Raw genomic sequence first — 16304 nt, 5'->3', positions numbered from 1 at the left:
CACCTCCCCCCTCCTCCGCACCGTCCCCATCCCAAGCGCTCGGATAAATGGGACACAGGCCATGATTCATGCTCGAGTTTACCCTTTTAAATAATTCATAATAAACTCAGAGTAAATGTTAAAAGAGGTTTTCAAATGTGCATAGGATTTAGGAATCTTTGAAGTCTGAGAATCCACAATGTTGTCTGTGCCAACATCGTACCTGGGAGGCTTGAAATTCGTGCAATGTCTACACGAGCAGAGAACAACCTCTAGTGATGGGCACAGAACTCTGACAGGGAGGGGTGAGGGGGGCACCCCTGAGGGCCGGCAGGGGAGGGACAGGATGGGGGAGGGAAAACTATGGGATTGCAGGTGACTTACATGATTTTTCAAGCTCTTCTGTAAAATAAGACCCTTCTAGCACCACAAACACACAACGTAAGAGGGCTGGACGAGACACCTTGACGTCACCTTATAACGTAAGTGGCTGTTTTGCTACTAGCTCTTTACAGCTCTGTCATCAAGCTTTACTTTTCAACCCAAGCATTTTGATGCTTTCTAACAGAGTTAAGACACGGGATAAAGACAGGCATTCCTGAAAACTGAGAAGTAAAAATCTAAATAGAAAAAAAAAAAATCCCCCTTCAACAATAACAAAAATCTGATGGGCGTTCATGTGTTTGATTAATAAGGAAATCTGAGAATGAAGAAAAAGAAAGAAAAAAAAATTCCCTTTTGCATTTTTTTCAGCTTGCTACCAAAACATGCCTTCTTCTGCCTTCAGTCAATCTTCCCTAAGACGGGTCAAGCCACCCAGCCAGAAAGTTCTTTAGCTTTGTCTTTCACAATGGACATCAGCCAGGATCCAATTAACATTTGGTGACTTGATTAATCGGGGGCATGCCCATGAGGCTTACTCCCCAAGAAAAATAAAATAGCTGTTTTTTCCTCCCAAAAGATTTTTTATTTATCCATCTGAGGGAGCTAGAGAGAGAGAGAGCACAAGTAAGCAGAGCGACAGGCAGAGGGAAAGAGAGAAGCTTTCTGCCAACCACGGAGCCCGATGCAGGGCTCGATCCCCGGACCCAAAGGCAGCCGCTTGACTGACTGAGCCACCCAGGTGCCCCCGAAATAGCTGTTTGTATATGTCTGACTCTGCTGTGTGTCCTGTGACCTCTTGGCCCCTGGAAAACAGGGTGACTTTTTCAGGTACCGAGGTCCTCTCTTCGAAGGGCTGTGTCTCTCCCCTCTGCTGCTGCCTCCTGCATCCCCATGGAACTCTCCACACAGAGCTCACGATTCTCCTCCACATCGTCTCCTCCTTGGCGGCTACCCCCTCCCAAACCTAAAATGAGGTGTCACCAGAAGAGGTTTCTCTGTTCTATACTGAGTTCTGCTTTTCTTCCTCCAGAACATTTCTCAAAGACCCTTCCTCCTCTTTGGCTCCAAGGTCAAGGCCTGATGAAGGTTCCATTCTTTCTCGTCTACATAGACCTTCACCAGCCCCGCTGCACAAGTCCCTACTCTTCCTGCCCCCACGCCTTCCCCTCTTGGTCACGGGGCTCTGTGAAAGCTGAGCCTGAAGCTGTGAGTCCCCCTGAAGCCCTCCCCAGCCTTTTGTGGGCCTCAGCCAGGCCCTCCAACAGGCTCAACACCCAGAGCCCCCACACCCCCAATCCCAAACCACCTTCCTCCTCACTGACTCGGGCATTTCCTGAGGAGGTTCCCCCCCCACCCTTCTCCAGGGCTCGTGTGCTAACTCCGACGTTACGGGTACACGGTACGACTGGCGAGTGACTTCTACCCTGGGTCAGGTGCTGAGCTCCCGGAGGGCAGACAGCCTTTCCCACCCCCAGTGCCAGGTGTGTCGTGACTGTGCAATAATCAATTGTTTAATAACAAGTGGCCGACTCAGTCAGTGAGGGAGTGTGGGTGACAGAATGGGTGACAGGGGATACACCAGCGTCTCCAACCAACTGGATGTAGAATGAACCTCCCTTCGGAAGTGGTGACCAAGAAGTCTGCCCCTTGGGAGGAGACGGTGCTTGGCCCCAAGGTGGGCAAACCCCACTCCCATATTTCACCCAGCAGCGGTCCCCATGGCCTGTCTAAATTAAGGGACTTAAAAAAAAAATACTCACACTGCTTGTGGTTCCTTAAATTTTCCCACTTGCTGAATGTGGTACATGAGGTCCCCTCCATTGACGTATTCCATGACGAAATACAGCCGGTCCTGAAGACGAAGGTTCAACACATGAGCAGGGCTTGGCCACCGGCCAAGAAGCTTCCTTCACTCTTTCTGGGCTGTGTTTTGCTTTCTCATTAGTCAACTGTGGGCCATGCTGGCAGGTCTGCTCGGTGGAGCCCTGCAAAATTTTTCTTCCCGGATAAGACCTAAGTAATAAACCCTATTGCATGAGGGCCCTGGGATGTATAAAGTCATTAACATAACTCTGAAATAACGGCTTTCTGTCCACATGGCGGTCCCCTTCCGGTTCCAGGAGCTCCCTACCTTAGCAACGGCCTCAAAGGCTCTTCCCCTTTCTCCTGCACATGTACTACACGACTACGTTAAGGGTGGTGTGAAGAACCCAAATGGGCCAATTATTTACTTTTTTTTTTTTTAAGATTTTATTTATTTATTTGACAGAGAGAGATCACAAGTAGGCAGAGAGGCAGGCAGAGAGAGAGGGGGAAGCAGGCTCCCCGCTGAGCAGAGAGCCCGATGCGGGACTCGATCCCAGGACCCTGAGATCATGACCTGAGCCAAAGGCAGAGGCTTAACCCACTGAGCCACCCAGGCGCCCTACTTTTAACGAGTGTTGCTGGTTTGCAACACTCAGTGGTGTAGTAGTCGTGTGTTTCCACTGGAAGCTTCTGGAAACAAGTCTCGTGAGTCAGGCTGGGCTCCTAAATTATAAATCCTCAATGGTATTTACTGTGGGGGAGGGGACTATACGGGGAGAGGCTAATGCAATGTGCTTCTGCACCTGTAATAGGCCCAAATTGTTGTTTTTTTATTTTCTCTGTCACTGGTGTGCTCAGTGCCGGCCCCACAGAGGGCGTACCTCATGGACCCCAATAAAGCTGCATATTATGAGGACGTTGCAGTGGGGGTAGATGGGGAACGATGGGGTTGAAAAGCCAAGCAGCTCACAGCACAGCACAACCAGGTGAAAACCGACCTCTGCTCATTTCTAGACAATGTCACCATTTCATGGAAGTTATTAAACATGAAAGTGTCGCACGGGGAGGGAAAAAAAATGATGAGGCTGTTGCTAGCATCCAGGAAACTGCTCCCGGAGCTTCCATCACTAGCTTTCCTGTGATGAATTTTAATTCCATCTTTATTTCCGTGTTTTGCTGCTTCCCGGAGCTTTATCAGTGTAGCTGGGGGATGGGATCTGGGCTGGGATTCGCAGACATGGCTCTCTGCCTGGCATATTGCGCTTCCCTCCCAGGAGCTACTTAGGTGCTACTGGGAGAAGGGGCTGGCGGTGCCACCCGCAACGGGCTGACACGCAGTGGCTGGCATCTTGCTCTGCAGCCCATGATTCGCCCCTGACACCGTGTGGTTCCATGGTCAGGGTCATGCGGAGATTCTAAAATCCAAGAGCACTGAGGGGGGCCTCCCAGGAGATTTTTAAAGAGAGATGGAAAACAGAAATCATTTTCTGGCCAGCAGAAAGTTGAAAATAATTATAATTGTAACAGTAATAATTATAGCTACTGAATATTGAGTCACATCCTAAAAAGGGGAGCTACCGGGGGGTGGCGGGCCTATCTTTGGGCATGCCTGACAATGGTACCCTCGAAATGTTTATATTTCTCGCGGGCCACCAGCAAGCTCCATGCCAGGACCCTGGCCCCACAAAGGGGCTGATCAGTGCTTTGGAACTCTCTTGTCCTCTTTTTCATTATACTGTAAGACAGGGCTCGGCAGACTTTCTGTAAAGGGCTAGACAGTAAATACTTTAGGCTTTGGGTGTGTCTTGCCACAATTCAACTCTGCCTGTGAAACAGGAGAGCCACTCTGGATGACAGGAAAATGAAGGAGCCTGGCCGTGTTCTAAGAAAATGATTCACGGACCCTGAAATGTGAATTTCATCTAATTTACACGCCACAAGATATCATTCTTTTTTTTTTTTTCCTCCTCCAAAATTTCTTAGAGCTCATAGGCTGTATAAAACAGACCAGACTGCCAAGCCGCTGTGTGCAGTGCATAAGAACATACTCTTTTTGGAGATCAAGTTTCCCTGGGTTCTAATGCTATGCTCGGCAACAGGATCCATGGTCTTCAAAAGCCAGGACTGTGGGTCCTTTTATTGGTGGTGTAGCCTCAAGTCTTAGCACATGGCCCAGTAGATGGAAAACTCTGGTACACATGTTTGCTGAATTAAATAGAATTAGTGCCAAGCCTGTAAGTAGGGCACATCCCAGAGAGAGGACTCCCCAAGTTTACCAGTAGCATGAGAGTGAGAGGCTTTCTGGAGCCTTCTCCACTGGAGGAAGGTTGACTCAGATGCTTACAACGCTGGCTCAGGGGTGGCCCCTGAGAGCAGGCCGTGTGCTGAGCCACGGAGACGGCGTAGCCCCAGGGGACTCACCACGGTCTGGAAGCAGGAGTGTAGCTGTGTCAGGAATGGGGGCTTGTCCAGCAGGGCTAGGACTCGCTTCTCCACCATGGTGCACTCCACGTCATCATCTTGAATCACCACGTCCTTCTTCAGGATTTTGATGGCATACAGTTCCTCTGTGCCCTTCCGGTCAGCGAGCATCACCTGGGGGCAGACGAAAGGCAAACTGAAAGCTTCGAAGCAGACCTCTGGAAGCTGGGGGTGGGGTGGGGGGACCTGGTCAGGCGGCCGTTCAGTTGGTGCACATTTGTAAACGCGGGCTATGCACATATTCATCAAAGTTCCGCTTCATGGGCCAATTCTGAAATGTCGCATGGCAGTGCACAGAAAATGCCGCCAGCACTGGACAGTGCAGAAGCTGTCTGGGTTTGTGCGCTGCACAGGCTCTGGCCACATGGTGGCGCTATGGTGGCTGTGGGAAGGAATCAACGTGGTCCTCAGCATTGGCCTGAGTAGGCATGTTTTTCAGGAGCATCCTTTGGGCAAAAATGTGACTGCGCTCATGAGTCGGGAGCCAAGACAAAGAGACAGGATTGGAAATCACTTCCTGGATCTATCGTGAGATTTGGGGCCAGAGAAGCCAAATGCAGACAAATAGCTTCATTGCTGAAGAAACTCTGTTCAGCGTCTCTCAGCTATTACATTTGCTCACTGTGAATCAACTTTTAATTTTAATTTTTTTATTTTTTAGATTTTTAAAATTTATTTATTTTGATTAAGAGGAGAAGCGAGAGAGAGCATGAATGGGGGAAGGGAGAGGGAGAAACAGACTCCCCAATGGGTAGCCTGATGTGGGGCTCGATCCTGGGACCCTGGAATCATGACCTGAGCTGAAAGCAGATACTTAACTGACTGAGCCATCCAGGCACTCCACAAATTAACTTCTAATATTTAGTTGTGAAAATTATTGATTCAAATTATTGATTCAACCTACATTTCAGAGCACATGCTCTGTTCTCAACATGGAAATAGGGGCACACAGTGAACCCTCTGTAGCTTTCTGGGTACAGTTGTTTTTAATGAAATGAAGTGGTGGGTGGGGCATCTGAGAAAGGAGTACAGAGAATGGGGAAACCCCAAGGACAGCTCTGGAAACCTCAGGGAGCACAGACCCCATGCCTGATCCCGGGCACTCTCTGCAAATCCCCCCTGCCCCTCCCCTCACCCCTTCCCCCTGTCCCCAGACAACAAACAGTCCTCTTACCTTTCCAAAACTCCCCTTCCCCAGCACCATGAGGAAATTGAAGTCGGTGAGTTTCACTCTGTCCAGGTTGTTGGAAGTTTGTCTCCTGTCTTCTGAAGGACTGATGACTTTGTTACCAGCAGGGCCAAGCTTGGCTTTCTAAACAAAAAGCACACACAGGAAATCGAAGGGTCATTTTACCCAGGAAAAACAGTGACAGAAAGCATTTAACTAAGCTTGAGGGCAGCTGGGAGGTGGGAGGGGGTATGGGGGCAAGAAAAGAAATCACAGGGCAATGAAATACTTATTCAAAAGTCAGTGGGTATATATACCCTAGGGGTAACATTTGCAAAGTAGCAAAAAAAAAAAAAAATTGCCCTTACCTATCAAGAGACAACCCTTTACATTGTTTACCAAGTCACGGGACTCTGTCAAGAGCAGGCTGATTCTCATTCTGGGACTTAGAAGTTAACTTCTGGGGGTAAGACGGTGCTTCACAATGGTTAACATAATAAAAGAAATAAATGGTGCACTGACGTTCTTATCTGTAGATTTTTCCAATTTAAGATTCATTTGCATAAAGGAGAGCTGTATCCTAGCAAAAAGGGGTTTCCTGGAGAGGAACCTCTTAACCGGCAAGCTGTGGGGATGATTTATTGCTACTTTAAAAGGCATAGTAAGAACACAGGGCTTGTTGTGGTTATTGTTGTTTTAAGTCAAGAGTTGAACTCAGGAAAATGGTGACGTGCACGAGAACCTACATTCACACCAAACACCCAGCACCCTCTGAACCTGAAGCATCCTTGATCAGTGACCTGTCAGTTACCAAAAGGCGTTTTTTTTTTATAAGCCAGGTTCCTGCTACACATAGATGCTGGAGAAACTACACCCTCATTGTTCGTGTTGAAGAGTTAAGAGTCTCGGATTAAAGGTCAAGGAGAGGAAGAAAGCTCAGCCGAAAAGGACAGGCTAATGGCATCATTTGGGAAGGTCTCAACGCTGAGCAAAGGAGCCCACAGAGAATCTCCCCTGAACTCTGCCTGGAGAACATCTGCTTGATGGTGAGGGCACGAGCTGCTGGACATGTCAGCTGTTGAAAAGGCCAGGTCCTGCAGTGTGGCTCAACTGTCACTGCCCTGAGCCCGAGGGCGAAGACTGTGGCTTTGGATACATTCTAAATGTTCTAAATGACAGGGTAATCCCCGCACCAACCCCCCCACCCACCCGCAGCAGACCTAAGTGGCGGCTTTGAGTTTCCCAGCAGGGGCCAGGACATCACTCAAGTCTGTGTGGTTATGAAAAAGAAGGTACACGATATAAAGAAGGCATTCTGGGCTTTGCTTTGTGACCAGAGCTCTCTCTTGTGGGAAGACGGAGGATCTGACATGTTTTCCTTAACAGCAGAGGCGGTTTTTGAGGAATCACCCATATTCCCTTAGAGCAGCATCGGCCCTTCATCCCTGAGTTCCTGCGCAGGCACCTTGTGCCAGGCTCTGGGGAAGAGGCTTTGCATTAGCGGATCGGGCCAACTCTGGATGCCCAGGCCTCACGCAGGGCTCGGCACAGGGCATGCGCTCTACTTTCTGGCTGAATGAGGAAATGAAGCTTGAGTGTGTTCATCAGAGGCTGTGCTGTTAGGGGATGCTTTCCTGTGATAAAAACAACACGTCTGTGTAAAGACCAAACCTCACGGCTGGATGCATGCTTGAACTGAGCACATCCGTGTGTGCAGAGACATTAAGACCCGGAGAAGAGATGGCCCCCACTTTTTTGCAGAGACCTTAAGACGTGGGGGAAGGATGGCCCTAACATTTTTGCTTCGAGTCTGAAAGCATTTATACAGCTCTCCTATATTCCTCTATCGGCAGTGCGTGGAGGGACACACGCATGAACCTGGGGGTCGTTGGATACACTGACACTCTTTAAAGACAAAAAACTGAACTACGGTAATATGTAAATGGGCCTCCCCTTTGACAGAGGATGGAAGGACTGTCTAGACAGACTTGTGAGAAAGAGCTAAGACATAACCACTAGTGTTACATCAGGACCCCCCTCAACTTCGGGACCAGCCCCGTCCCCTGGGAGCCAGGAAGCAGGAATGCAGGAGCACCTGGCTCCAGGGGTCCCAGGCGGACCAGGTTCGACCACGTGCCACGGACAATGTCCAAAGGCAGACAAACGAGGGCTGGTGAACTGAGAAAGTAATTTACTTCAGGGAGGCCAGCACCAGGAAGACAGTGGACTAGTGTCTCAGAGACCGTCTCCAAAGTGCTGAAAGCACTCCCAGGTAAGGAAAATGCAGGGCAGAGGCCGGTGAGTGCATTCATGCAGCTGGGCGGTGAAGGTCAAGTTGATCACTGTCTTGGGGGTCAATCACGCGGGTGTCTTGCTGGCATAGGGTATTCCTTATTGCAGGAGAGGGTAGTTTCGGTCCCCATCATGGGATGCTTTGCCCAGACGGTCTCATGCCTGTTTAGAGAGAAGCTGGAAAGGAGAACTCAATCATTTAGAAGGTAGAGACTGGGATCAAAACGGAGGTGGCGGAGAGCGGTATTCCTCTTTCACTCCACACATCTGCCGCAGGAATGATTCCAAGTTGAAAAACTTTCTGGTGTGTGTCGTCGACATTGCAGTGAAAAATCAGGAAGTTCAAGTGTGAGGTGAGAAAACCAACGATGCCACTCTATCCTGTTCTTTTGATTTTTAAAAAGAAACGTTATCTGAAAGAGGCACGAGGAGATTCATTTTGTCAGGAACTTCACGGTAAATTCTGAAAAGGCCCCCACACGACGGACTCAGTGTTCAGAGGCGCTTGAAACAGTCGAAGAGTGTCTTCCCCTGGGTGAGGCTGTGATCGTGCCTGGCTGTCCAGGGACACCCAGCGTCCATCTGAAGTGTGGGGTTCCTCACCAGAGGTTCCACTCCTGTGAGGTCCTAGAGTCCCTGCTCCTTCCTCCTTTGACACTTTTCAGCACCACAGACAGCGAAAGAGGGATGGTGGGCTGCTGTAAGGGTCCCCTCACTGTGGGCCACAACCCAGCAAAGGAGGTTGGCGCTGTGACCTTAGTCCAGGTACGGGGAAAAGATTTTAGCCAAAGGGATGTAAATGCAAGGAAAGCATTTTTGCATTTGAGTATTTCTGAACACGACTGCAGCAGGATCTTGGGATTCCACTCTGAAATCAATCTGTGAGGTTTGGGAGGAATGTTGACAAAGGAGTCTCCTGCTCCTGGGAGGGAAAGCTGGAGGGAGAAAGGACACTGGCTTCTTCCCCTGTTCTGGGCAGATTCCATTTTCATGTTTCTGCAGCTAGAAGCAGAGCTGGGTTCCATGTGGCTGGCAGAGCAGGGGGATAGTATGGAAGGAGACGGGCCAGGCTGCCACACTGGGTGCATTCTCCAGCAGAGGGGCAGGCTAGAAAGTTGCCTGGCCCAGAGGACGAGAAGGATTTCTCCCCAGCTCCTGGCATCCCTGAGATAAGAGCAGCCTGGGGGGCTTCGTGCAGCTAGCCTTCCGACCAGAGAGACGTGGCTTCCATATTTCCCTGCAGAAGCTTCTTCTGGAGTCATTTCCCTGCTGCCATGGGCAGGTCTGGCTGTGGGACGGCCCGGAGCCTTTGCCCCTGTGGAGTCTGCAAAAGCAACTCTTCTAAGGCAGTCAGTTCTATGAGACCAAAACCGCAGTGGTCTGGGCCTGACTTTGGCAAGTCCCTCGCTCAACCTGGGTCTAATCATTGGCACAGCTGGAGGAGACAGCCAGTGGCTACTCTAGCAGTTGTGCAGCTGGGGACTGGTGGACAGCAGACGACCCCCAGGAGGGTGGTCTACACAGCCTCCACCTCCAGTCTACATTCAGGTAGCCTCTGGCCAAACCCCCTCGTTGCCCCTCCCCCCTGCCTCTCCTCACCCTCCGCCGCCCCATGCTGTGGGTATGCAGTCCCCCATCCCTTCCCAGGCTGACTTCTCCCCACCTGCAGGCTCTAGCATGACTGTCATCTCTTCAGAGGACCCCTCCCCAAACACTGGCTGCCATTCTCCCTCCCACAGCCCTGCTCTCAACAGTGCATAGGGCGACTTGGGAATATTTATGGTGTGTATGCCTCTTCCAATCACACTGTACAGCTCATCTATTATCAGGTTGTGCCAAATCAACCAGCAGATTAGGTCCAGAATCTGGCCTCTTCTCAGGGCCTCCTTCACCACCTCTCCATCAAGACGGCCCGGCCTCTAGGGTCCCTACTTCTTTATCCCATCCCTTCTGTGACGTCCCTTTTAGTATATCCCCTGGAGGGACCCTGTCCTGCCTCCCTGGCTTCTCATCTGCTGGACAGAAAAAGGCTGAGTTGTCACAAAGGATGAGGAAGAGCCCCGTGGCTGTGAGCTCTGTCTCTGACCTCGGTCCCACAACTCTCTGGCCCCTTTGTTCCAGCCTCCAGTCTTGGCTGCTCTTCCTGCAAGGGCCTTGCTATCTTGCTCATCCACCAAATCCAGCTCACGCACCACCTCTCCATCTTCTCGATGCCTCCTTCCTCCTGGGATTTCCCACCTGGGGGGACATGGCCTATGACCAGCCCACATCCCTGGAGCTTTCAGCTCTGCACCCCTGTGCACATCAGAGGCTGCCTGCAGGTTCTGTTGGGGCCACACCTGCAGGGCAGGCCTGAAATGCCCACGCTGGCATCCCAGGAAGTCATGGCCTCGACTGGTGCACAAGGAAGTGGGTCCCATGCCATCTCCCTTGCTCCCCAGCAAGACTGGGCTCCAGCCTGTCCGCCATGTTATGACCTGGATAACGACAATGCCCTTACCTTAGCTGGCTTCCTCCCTTCCCTGGATCCCATCCCTGCTGCCCTGCCCCCCACCCCAGGTCTCTTGGGATCACTTCCCAAATGAAGTCCTTGCTCTCAAAACCCTGTGGCAGAGCTGACTGATCAGGGGAACCTAAATGAACAGATGATTTTTTCTGAGGATTTGCTGACCTTTCTCATCAGACCGTGAGGTCCTGGAAGGCACGGACCATCTTACTCATCTACGTGTCTTTAGGCCAGGCACTGTGCTGGGCACAAAACTGCACATTCACGGACTATCTCATTGATGGGTTGGTTGGTTGATTCATTCATTCAAAATCATACATCTTCACTGAGTCCTACGACAGAATTTGAAGAGGCCAAGTCATTGGCTGGTAGCCAATACCAGGCAGCCATCTGCCAGATGTTCATACGGGAAAGCAGCTCTTACCGGGTTCGTCACTTCATAGGGTGGCCCCTGGACACTGCATTTAGATGTTCAAATACAATGGGAACTCCTTCCCTCAAGCGGTCACCGCTCATGCTGGCACAGCCACAGACAAAGGCTGTGAGGGCACCTCTGCCTTTAGGGAGTTCGGCCACATGGTGATGTTCCCCAAAGCCACACAAGACATGTTAGCTGGGCCAGCAAGCCGAAACCGTGCCCTCGGAAGCTTCTCTGAAGGGACACTCCTCCAGTGACAAGTCCTGATGGTCCTGGCATTCGCTGGGATCCGAGGGAAGACCAACACTGAGCTTCTGGGCTGACGGTTCTTTTCTTTGAGCTTTTGAGCGGGTTGTCTGACAACGGGTCTCCCGGCAGGACAGAGACTGCTCCTTCTCAGCTTGTGTACTGTCGGCATAACCCGTTGTCATGAATGTAATTCAGACTTCACCAGGAGTGCAAATAAAATCAGTGTATGTCCAGGGATAAAGCTGAAGCTGATGGCCTAAGTGCAGAGATTTCAGCAGACCCAAGGAGGCCTTGGAATAAGCGCATCAACATCCTTTCCTGCAGCAGCAAACACGCCCTGCACGGCCAGACGCCCTGCTGGGCTGTGTGTGCAAATGGGGATTCACACCCTGAAAGGAGAGGCAGAATGTCTCCCGAAGCCTGGCATCCAGAGGAGGGCCAGGGCATCGACTGGGGCTGAGATGGGAAGCACCCGTGAGCCCACTGGTCATGCTCCTTGCTGGTCAATTCCGAATCCCGAGTTCCTGCTCAGGACACATTTTGATTTGACTCATGGGTTCTTGTTGGTGAATTGAGAATATTCTACCATTTATTCCACAAGTATCTATGTGTCTGTCATGCCCCAGACATGGGGCCAGATGCTAGGGAAATCAGAGCAGTATGATGTAGCCTTTCCTCCACGGAACCTGCAGTGCAAAGGTACTGTGGCTAGCTCCCTGTTACTCAACGTGCGGTCTGTAGATCAGCGGTGCCAGCACTTCCGGAAGGCTGGTCAGGAAAGCAGATGCCTGGACCCCACCCCAGACCTGCGGAATTGGAACATGCAGGTTTGACGAGACCCTCAAGTGAGTCCTGTGCACGTGTCAGATGTTCTAGTCTAAGACAGTCAGAATGTTTCTCCCAGTTTGAAGTCCCTTCAGAGTCCCTGGGACACTTTCCATCTGCAATAATCTTCAATTATCATAGAAAATCAATGGCAAATTCTGGAAAGAGCCCCAGACTTCGATTCTATAGTTTAGATCAAATCCTGGCTTTACCTATTTGGGCTGTGTGACTCTGGGCAGATGATATGGCCTCTCTGGGCGTCAGACTGCTCATCTGTCATACAGTCGTGCTAAGACCTCTGCATCCCTGGGCTATGCTGAAGCTGAAATGAGGAATCCTTTGCAAAAGCATGCAGTGCAGAGCCTCCCATCACATCCTTCACCGCGGTCCTCTTTCCTTTGCCCTGGGAAGGAGAAGCTGTATTTCCCTTGGGCTCCTGGCTTCCACCTGTGCCCTGCCTGTGGACTGAAGACCTCTGTGAGCAGAGGCAGGTCACCAGGGTCAGGGTTCTGCTGGGGTGACTCATGGCCCAGACACCCTGTGATTACGGGTATGTGTCAAGGCTGTAGACGGGCTCAGCAGGAGCTCGGGACCTGTGGGGAGGCCGCGGCAGGTTCCTGTGGGCTTCCCTGCTTCTGTGCCCCCGCACTGGGGTAGGAAACGAACTGGGTTTCAGCCCCAGCTGCTCTCCGCTTTTGGGAGCAACATTCTGTAGCTCCCTCAGGGGCTACAACCATGCCGGAAGAGACCGTGACTTAGCGTGCTCTCCTCCTTGGACAATTTTCTAATGATCGACACGCATCTCATTTTATGCCCCAGATACATTCACCAAGAGTCCTAACAGTCTGCAATCATCGAAGGTGTTCACACATCTCAAGGACCCCTACGGTGAGTTTCTGTAAAGCACCTCATACAAAGTGAAACTGACCACTGCAAATCCGAATTCTCCCAGGCTGGGGTTGAAGTGGGGATGTGTGTGAAACCCCTTTGTCTGAAGAGCTGTCCGTGTGTGTGATCAGGGGCTCTCTGTACACTGCTCGTTATGGGGGAGGGTGTCAAGTGAAAACTGGGAGCTGGATCTGTCAAACTACGGCACGGGAAGTCTATGAGAGATGGGACTGTGGTCAACATCAACTCTCTGTTAGGCTGGACCATTGGCATTTGGACCATTTACATCCGGCTGAGCTGGGATGGTCTGACCTACAGGACTGCCAATTCCAATCAGTTTAACATAACACCACAGACAGTCTGCAATTTGTGAATTCTGTATGATGATGATGCACTAGCTTTGCTATGCGGGAAAACAGATGGACAATAAAGTCACGGGGAAGTGTACAGTCCTAAACTGCCAGCCCCCAAGTATGATCACACCCAGACTAGCAGTCCTTCCGAGAGGTGCTAACTTACACTCAGTAGGAAGCCAAGCCCAAAGGTTTCTCTACGGTAAGGAAGCGGAGAGTTAACCCTAATTCCGAGTCTCCCGGTGGGTTTATTCTAGAATTGTGGAGCATCTGGGTAACCCTCTGAGGTATACCATCATGCTTCACCACATTCTGTTGTAAATGTGTCCATTTGTACTTATTTTGTGAATGCGTCTTCAATAATTTTATATCTCTTAGCAGAACAGAAAAATAGGGCTTTGATGAATATATTTATCAAAGATGTTTTCCAAAGTGTAGAGAGAATAATATGACAATAGAAGGTTCTACTTCTAAGATTCCAAGGGCAGATAGGCCAACAATGACCAACTATAGGAGCAAATGAATAACTGTGGGTTTCTTCTGTAATCTTCTCCCTAAACGAACATGCCCTGTATTCAGAGCTTATCTGAACAATTCTGACAATGTAAGACTGATGGCATTTTGGTCCTGCTTCATAAACACGTGTCTCTGCCACATAGAACCAAGGACCTCAGCATCACGTCTCAGCCCTAAGGTGACATATTCACCTGCACCCACTGCAACATTCGTTAAATTAAGTGGTTACAGAAGAAGAAAACCACAAGGGGACCGAAGGCATTTTCAATGATACTGTTAACAGAATATGGCTGTTGTATTTCTAAGAGTCATGAGTCATATCTACTACTTCCTACGCTGTCACCAGGCAACGGGTTAGGATGAGGGTACCTCATGGGCACTACAGCCTTCTGGGTAACACGGAGTCACTAAAATGCCCGCTGTTCTCCAGCTGAATTATTTTTCCTCTTCTGGAACGTGCCAAGCATGCTTGCCGCCTGAGGACCTTTGCACTCTGTGCTCCCTCTGACCCAGACAGCAACAAGACCGCCTCCCATCTCTGCTCTCGAGATGCTCCAACATTGAAGCTTCAGTAGGACACCCCACCTTCTCCTTCCCGTGGTGTGGATTCTACCTATTGTCTGTTTCCCTTTCTCCTTCCCCTGCAAGGAGCACAGGGGCCTGATCTGTTCTGCTCACTGATGTATCTCCAGGGCCCAGGAGATAGTCTGGGACACAGTGCTCCTCGAATCCTTTTACAAGGAATGGATGCACGTGTATACTGGGAAAGATGATCACTTCTCATGCAACCTTTTTTTTTTTTTTAAAGGCAGAGTTACTGCCTTTAAAGAATTTCTACAACAGTGTTGCTTCTTGTGAGCATAGTAGTACTGGTTCGTTTCAGAACATTTCACAGGCATGGATGGATACATAAATAAATAAAGAAAGAAGACAACCTAAACTATCCATAGTTTTATCACCCAGAGAGAATCATTGTTGCCATTTTGATGTATATCCTTCTAAATCTTTTCATGCTTTCTTCTTTGACATAAACAGAATTATATCATTTGCAACCCGCTTTTGTATGGTGTAAACTTTTTCTTTGGCGGCATTCTTTTGCCGCACGTTTTTCGTGACTTCATCACACCTGCTATGTGGATCAGCCAGTGTCCCCTATTGCTGGACAGCCACATTGTTTCCAATAACACACAGATGAACAATTTTGTATTCTAAATCTCCGAGCACATCCCTAGTCTCTGTGGGCTGGATTCCTGATGTGGAACTGGCCAGGTCAGGAGGGATATGGCAAAGGCTGGTGCCCAAGGCCAGGCACTTTAATCTGACCATGAAGTGTTGGACAGAAAAGCGAGAATCCAAAGAGTCAAGGCAACCTGATTCCTCATCTTGGTTTCTTTTGGGTCTTGTGTCTAATTTCATCTAATCGTCCTTTTCGAACTCCCTTTCAGATCTGGTAATCTAACCAACAACTATAAGCTGGTGGCATGTGTCCATGTGTTCCTCCCATACAAGCACGCCAACACCCGCTGGCTGGAATCTTCTCCTGGCGCCGGGGATCACAGGTGGCTGGCAAATCACAGGTGGGCATCATTCATTCATCTGCAGGGAGTTCTCAGACCCAGGGACGGTCAGCCACAGAAGAGTCCTGGGAAAGGTCTGCCCTGCCTTTGGGCAGGTGCAGACACTGGGGTGTAGAGAGCTAACTCCACTCCCCATGGCTCTGGAGCCCTTGAGGCAGTACTGGGGGCAGGGGTCGGGGGTGGAGAAACAAGGATGTTTCTTTCTTCTATACTCATCCTTGAAACCGGATCCCCAGGGGATCATTCCCCTGAGATGTAATGTTGGACCAGTGGCACAAGGGTGACAGAACTTTTAGTATTTGGAAGGAAGCTGGAGATACGCTAACCCCATCACCCATGTTACAGACGTGGCGACAGGCTAAGTGATGAGTCTCACTCTTGTCTTCGTCCCCAGGCTCCGAAGCCAGACCTCTGAGCTTTGAATTCAGTGCTTGTCCTCCCATGGCAAGAGTAGGCTGAGGTCTTCTGTGAAGGGACCATTATTGCGGTAAGGAAAACATATGGCTCCGTCAGCCAAAGAGCGTCTCTGTTTCAACAACCCAGATCTGCCATTGTTGTGTGGGAGCCACACCAGTGAGGGGTCCACGAACACCCACACAGGCCACATTTTGGCCCGTGGGCTGCCGTTGACCTACCCTTGCCCCGTATCACTGCCATTAGACGGAGACAGCACGCCCATGTCTCCTTGTTAACCCAGCACGACGGCCACGGTGAAGACTACGCACTGGAATTATCCGCTCGCTCTTTCGTGGCGCCCGGTGTGCTGACCTCCCTGGGGCGGGACAGCGCTGCGCACAGGCAGCCCGTGTGCGGAGGGAAGGGCTGAGTCAGTAGGGCAGAAACGTAAGGAAACCACATTAAG

The 16304-nt window shown here is 50.4% G+C and overlaps 1 protein-coding gene across 2 annotated transcripts in view; it reads right to left on the bottom strand.

Annotated features, from left to right (window-relative positions):
- Positions 1–16304, bottom strand: part of PRKCA (protein kinase C alpha) — a 383972-nt gene that overhangs the window by 44467 nt on the left and 323201 nt on the right. For both annotated transcript variants that reach the window (XM_032870794.1, XM_032870795.1), the window contains exons 9-11: positions 5825–5962; positions 4591–4764; positions 2124–2215 (exon numbers count right to left, since the gene is read on the bottom strand). In XM_032870794.1, coding sequence (XP_032726685.1) covers positions 2124–2215; positions 4591–4764; positions 5825–5962 — 404 coding nt within the window. The remainder of the gene's footprint in view (positions 1–2123; positions 2216–4590; positions 4765–5824; positions 5963–16304) is intronic.

Source organism: Lontra canadensis, unplaced genomic scaffold (genome assembly GCF_010015895.1).
Source record: "Lontra canadensis isolate GAN:19392208 unplaced genomic scaffold, GSC_riverotter_1.0 scaffold41, whole genome shotgun sequence".
In the NCBI taxonomy this organism is placed as follows: Eukaryota; Metazoa; Chordata; class Mammalia; order Carnivora; family Mustelidae; genus Lontra; species Lontra canadensis.
The sequence above is the reverse complement of the archived record's forward strand: the minus strand, read 5'-3'. Positions and strand labels throughout refer to the sequence as shown.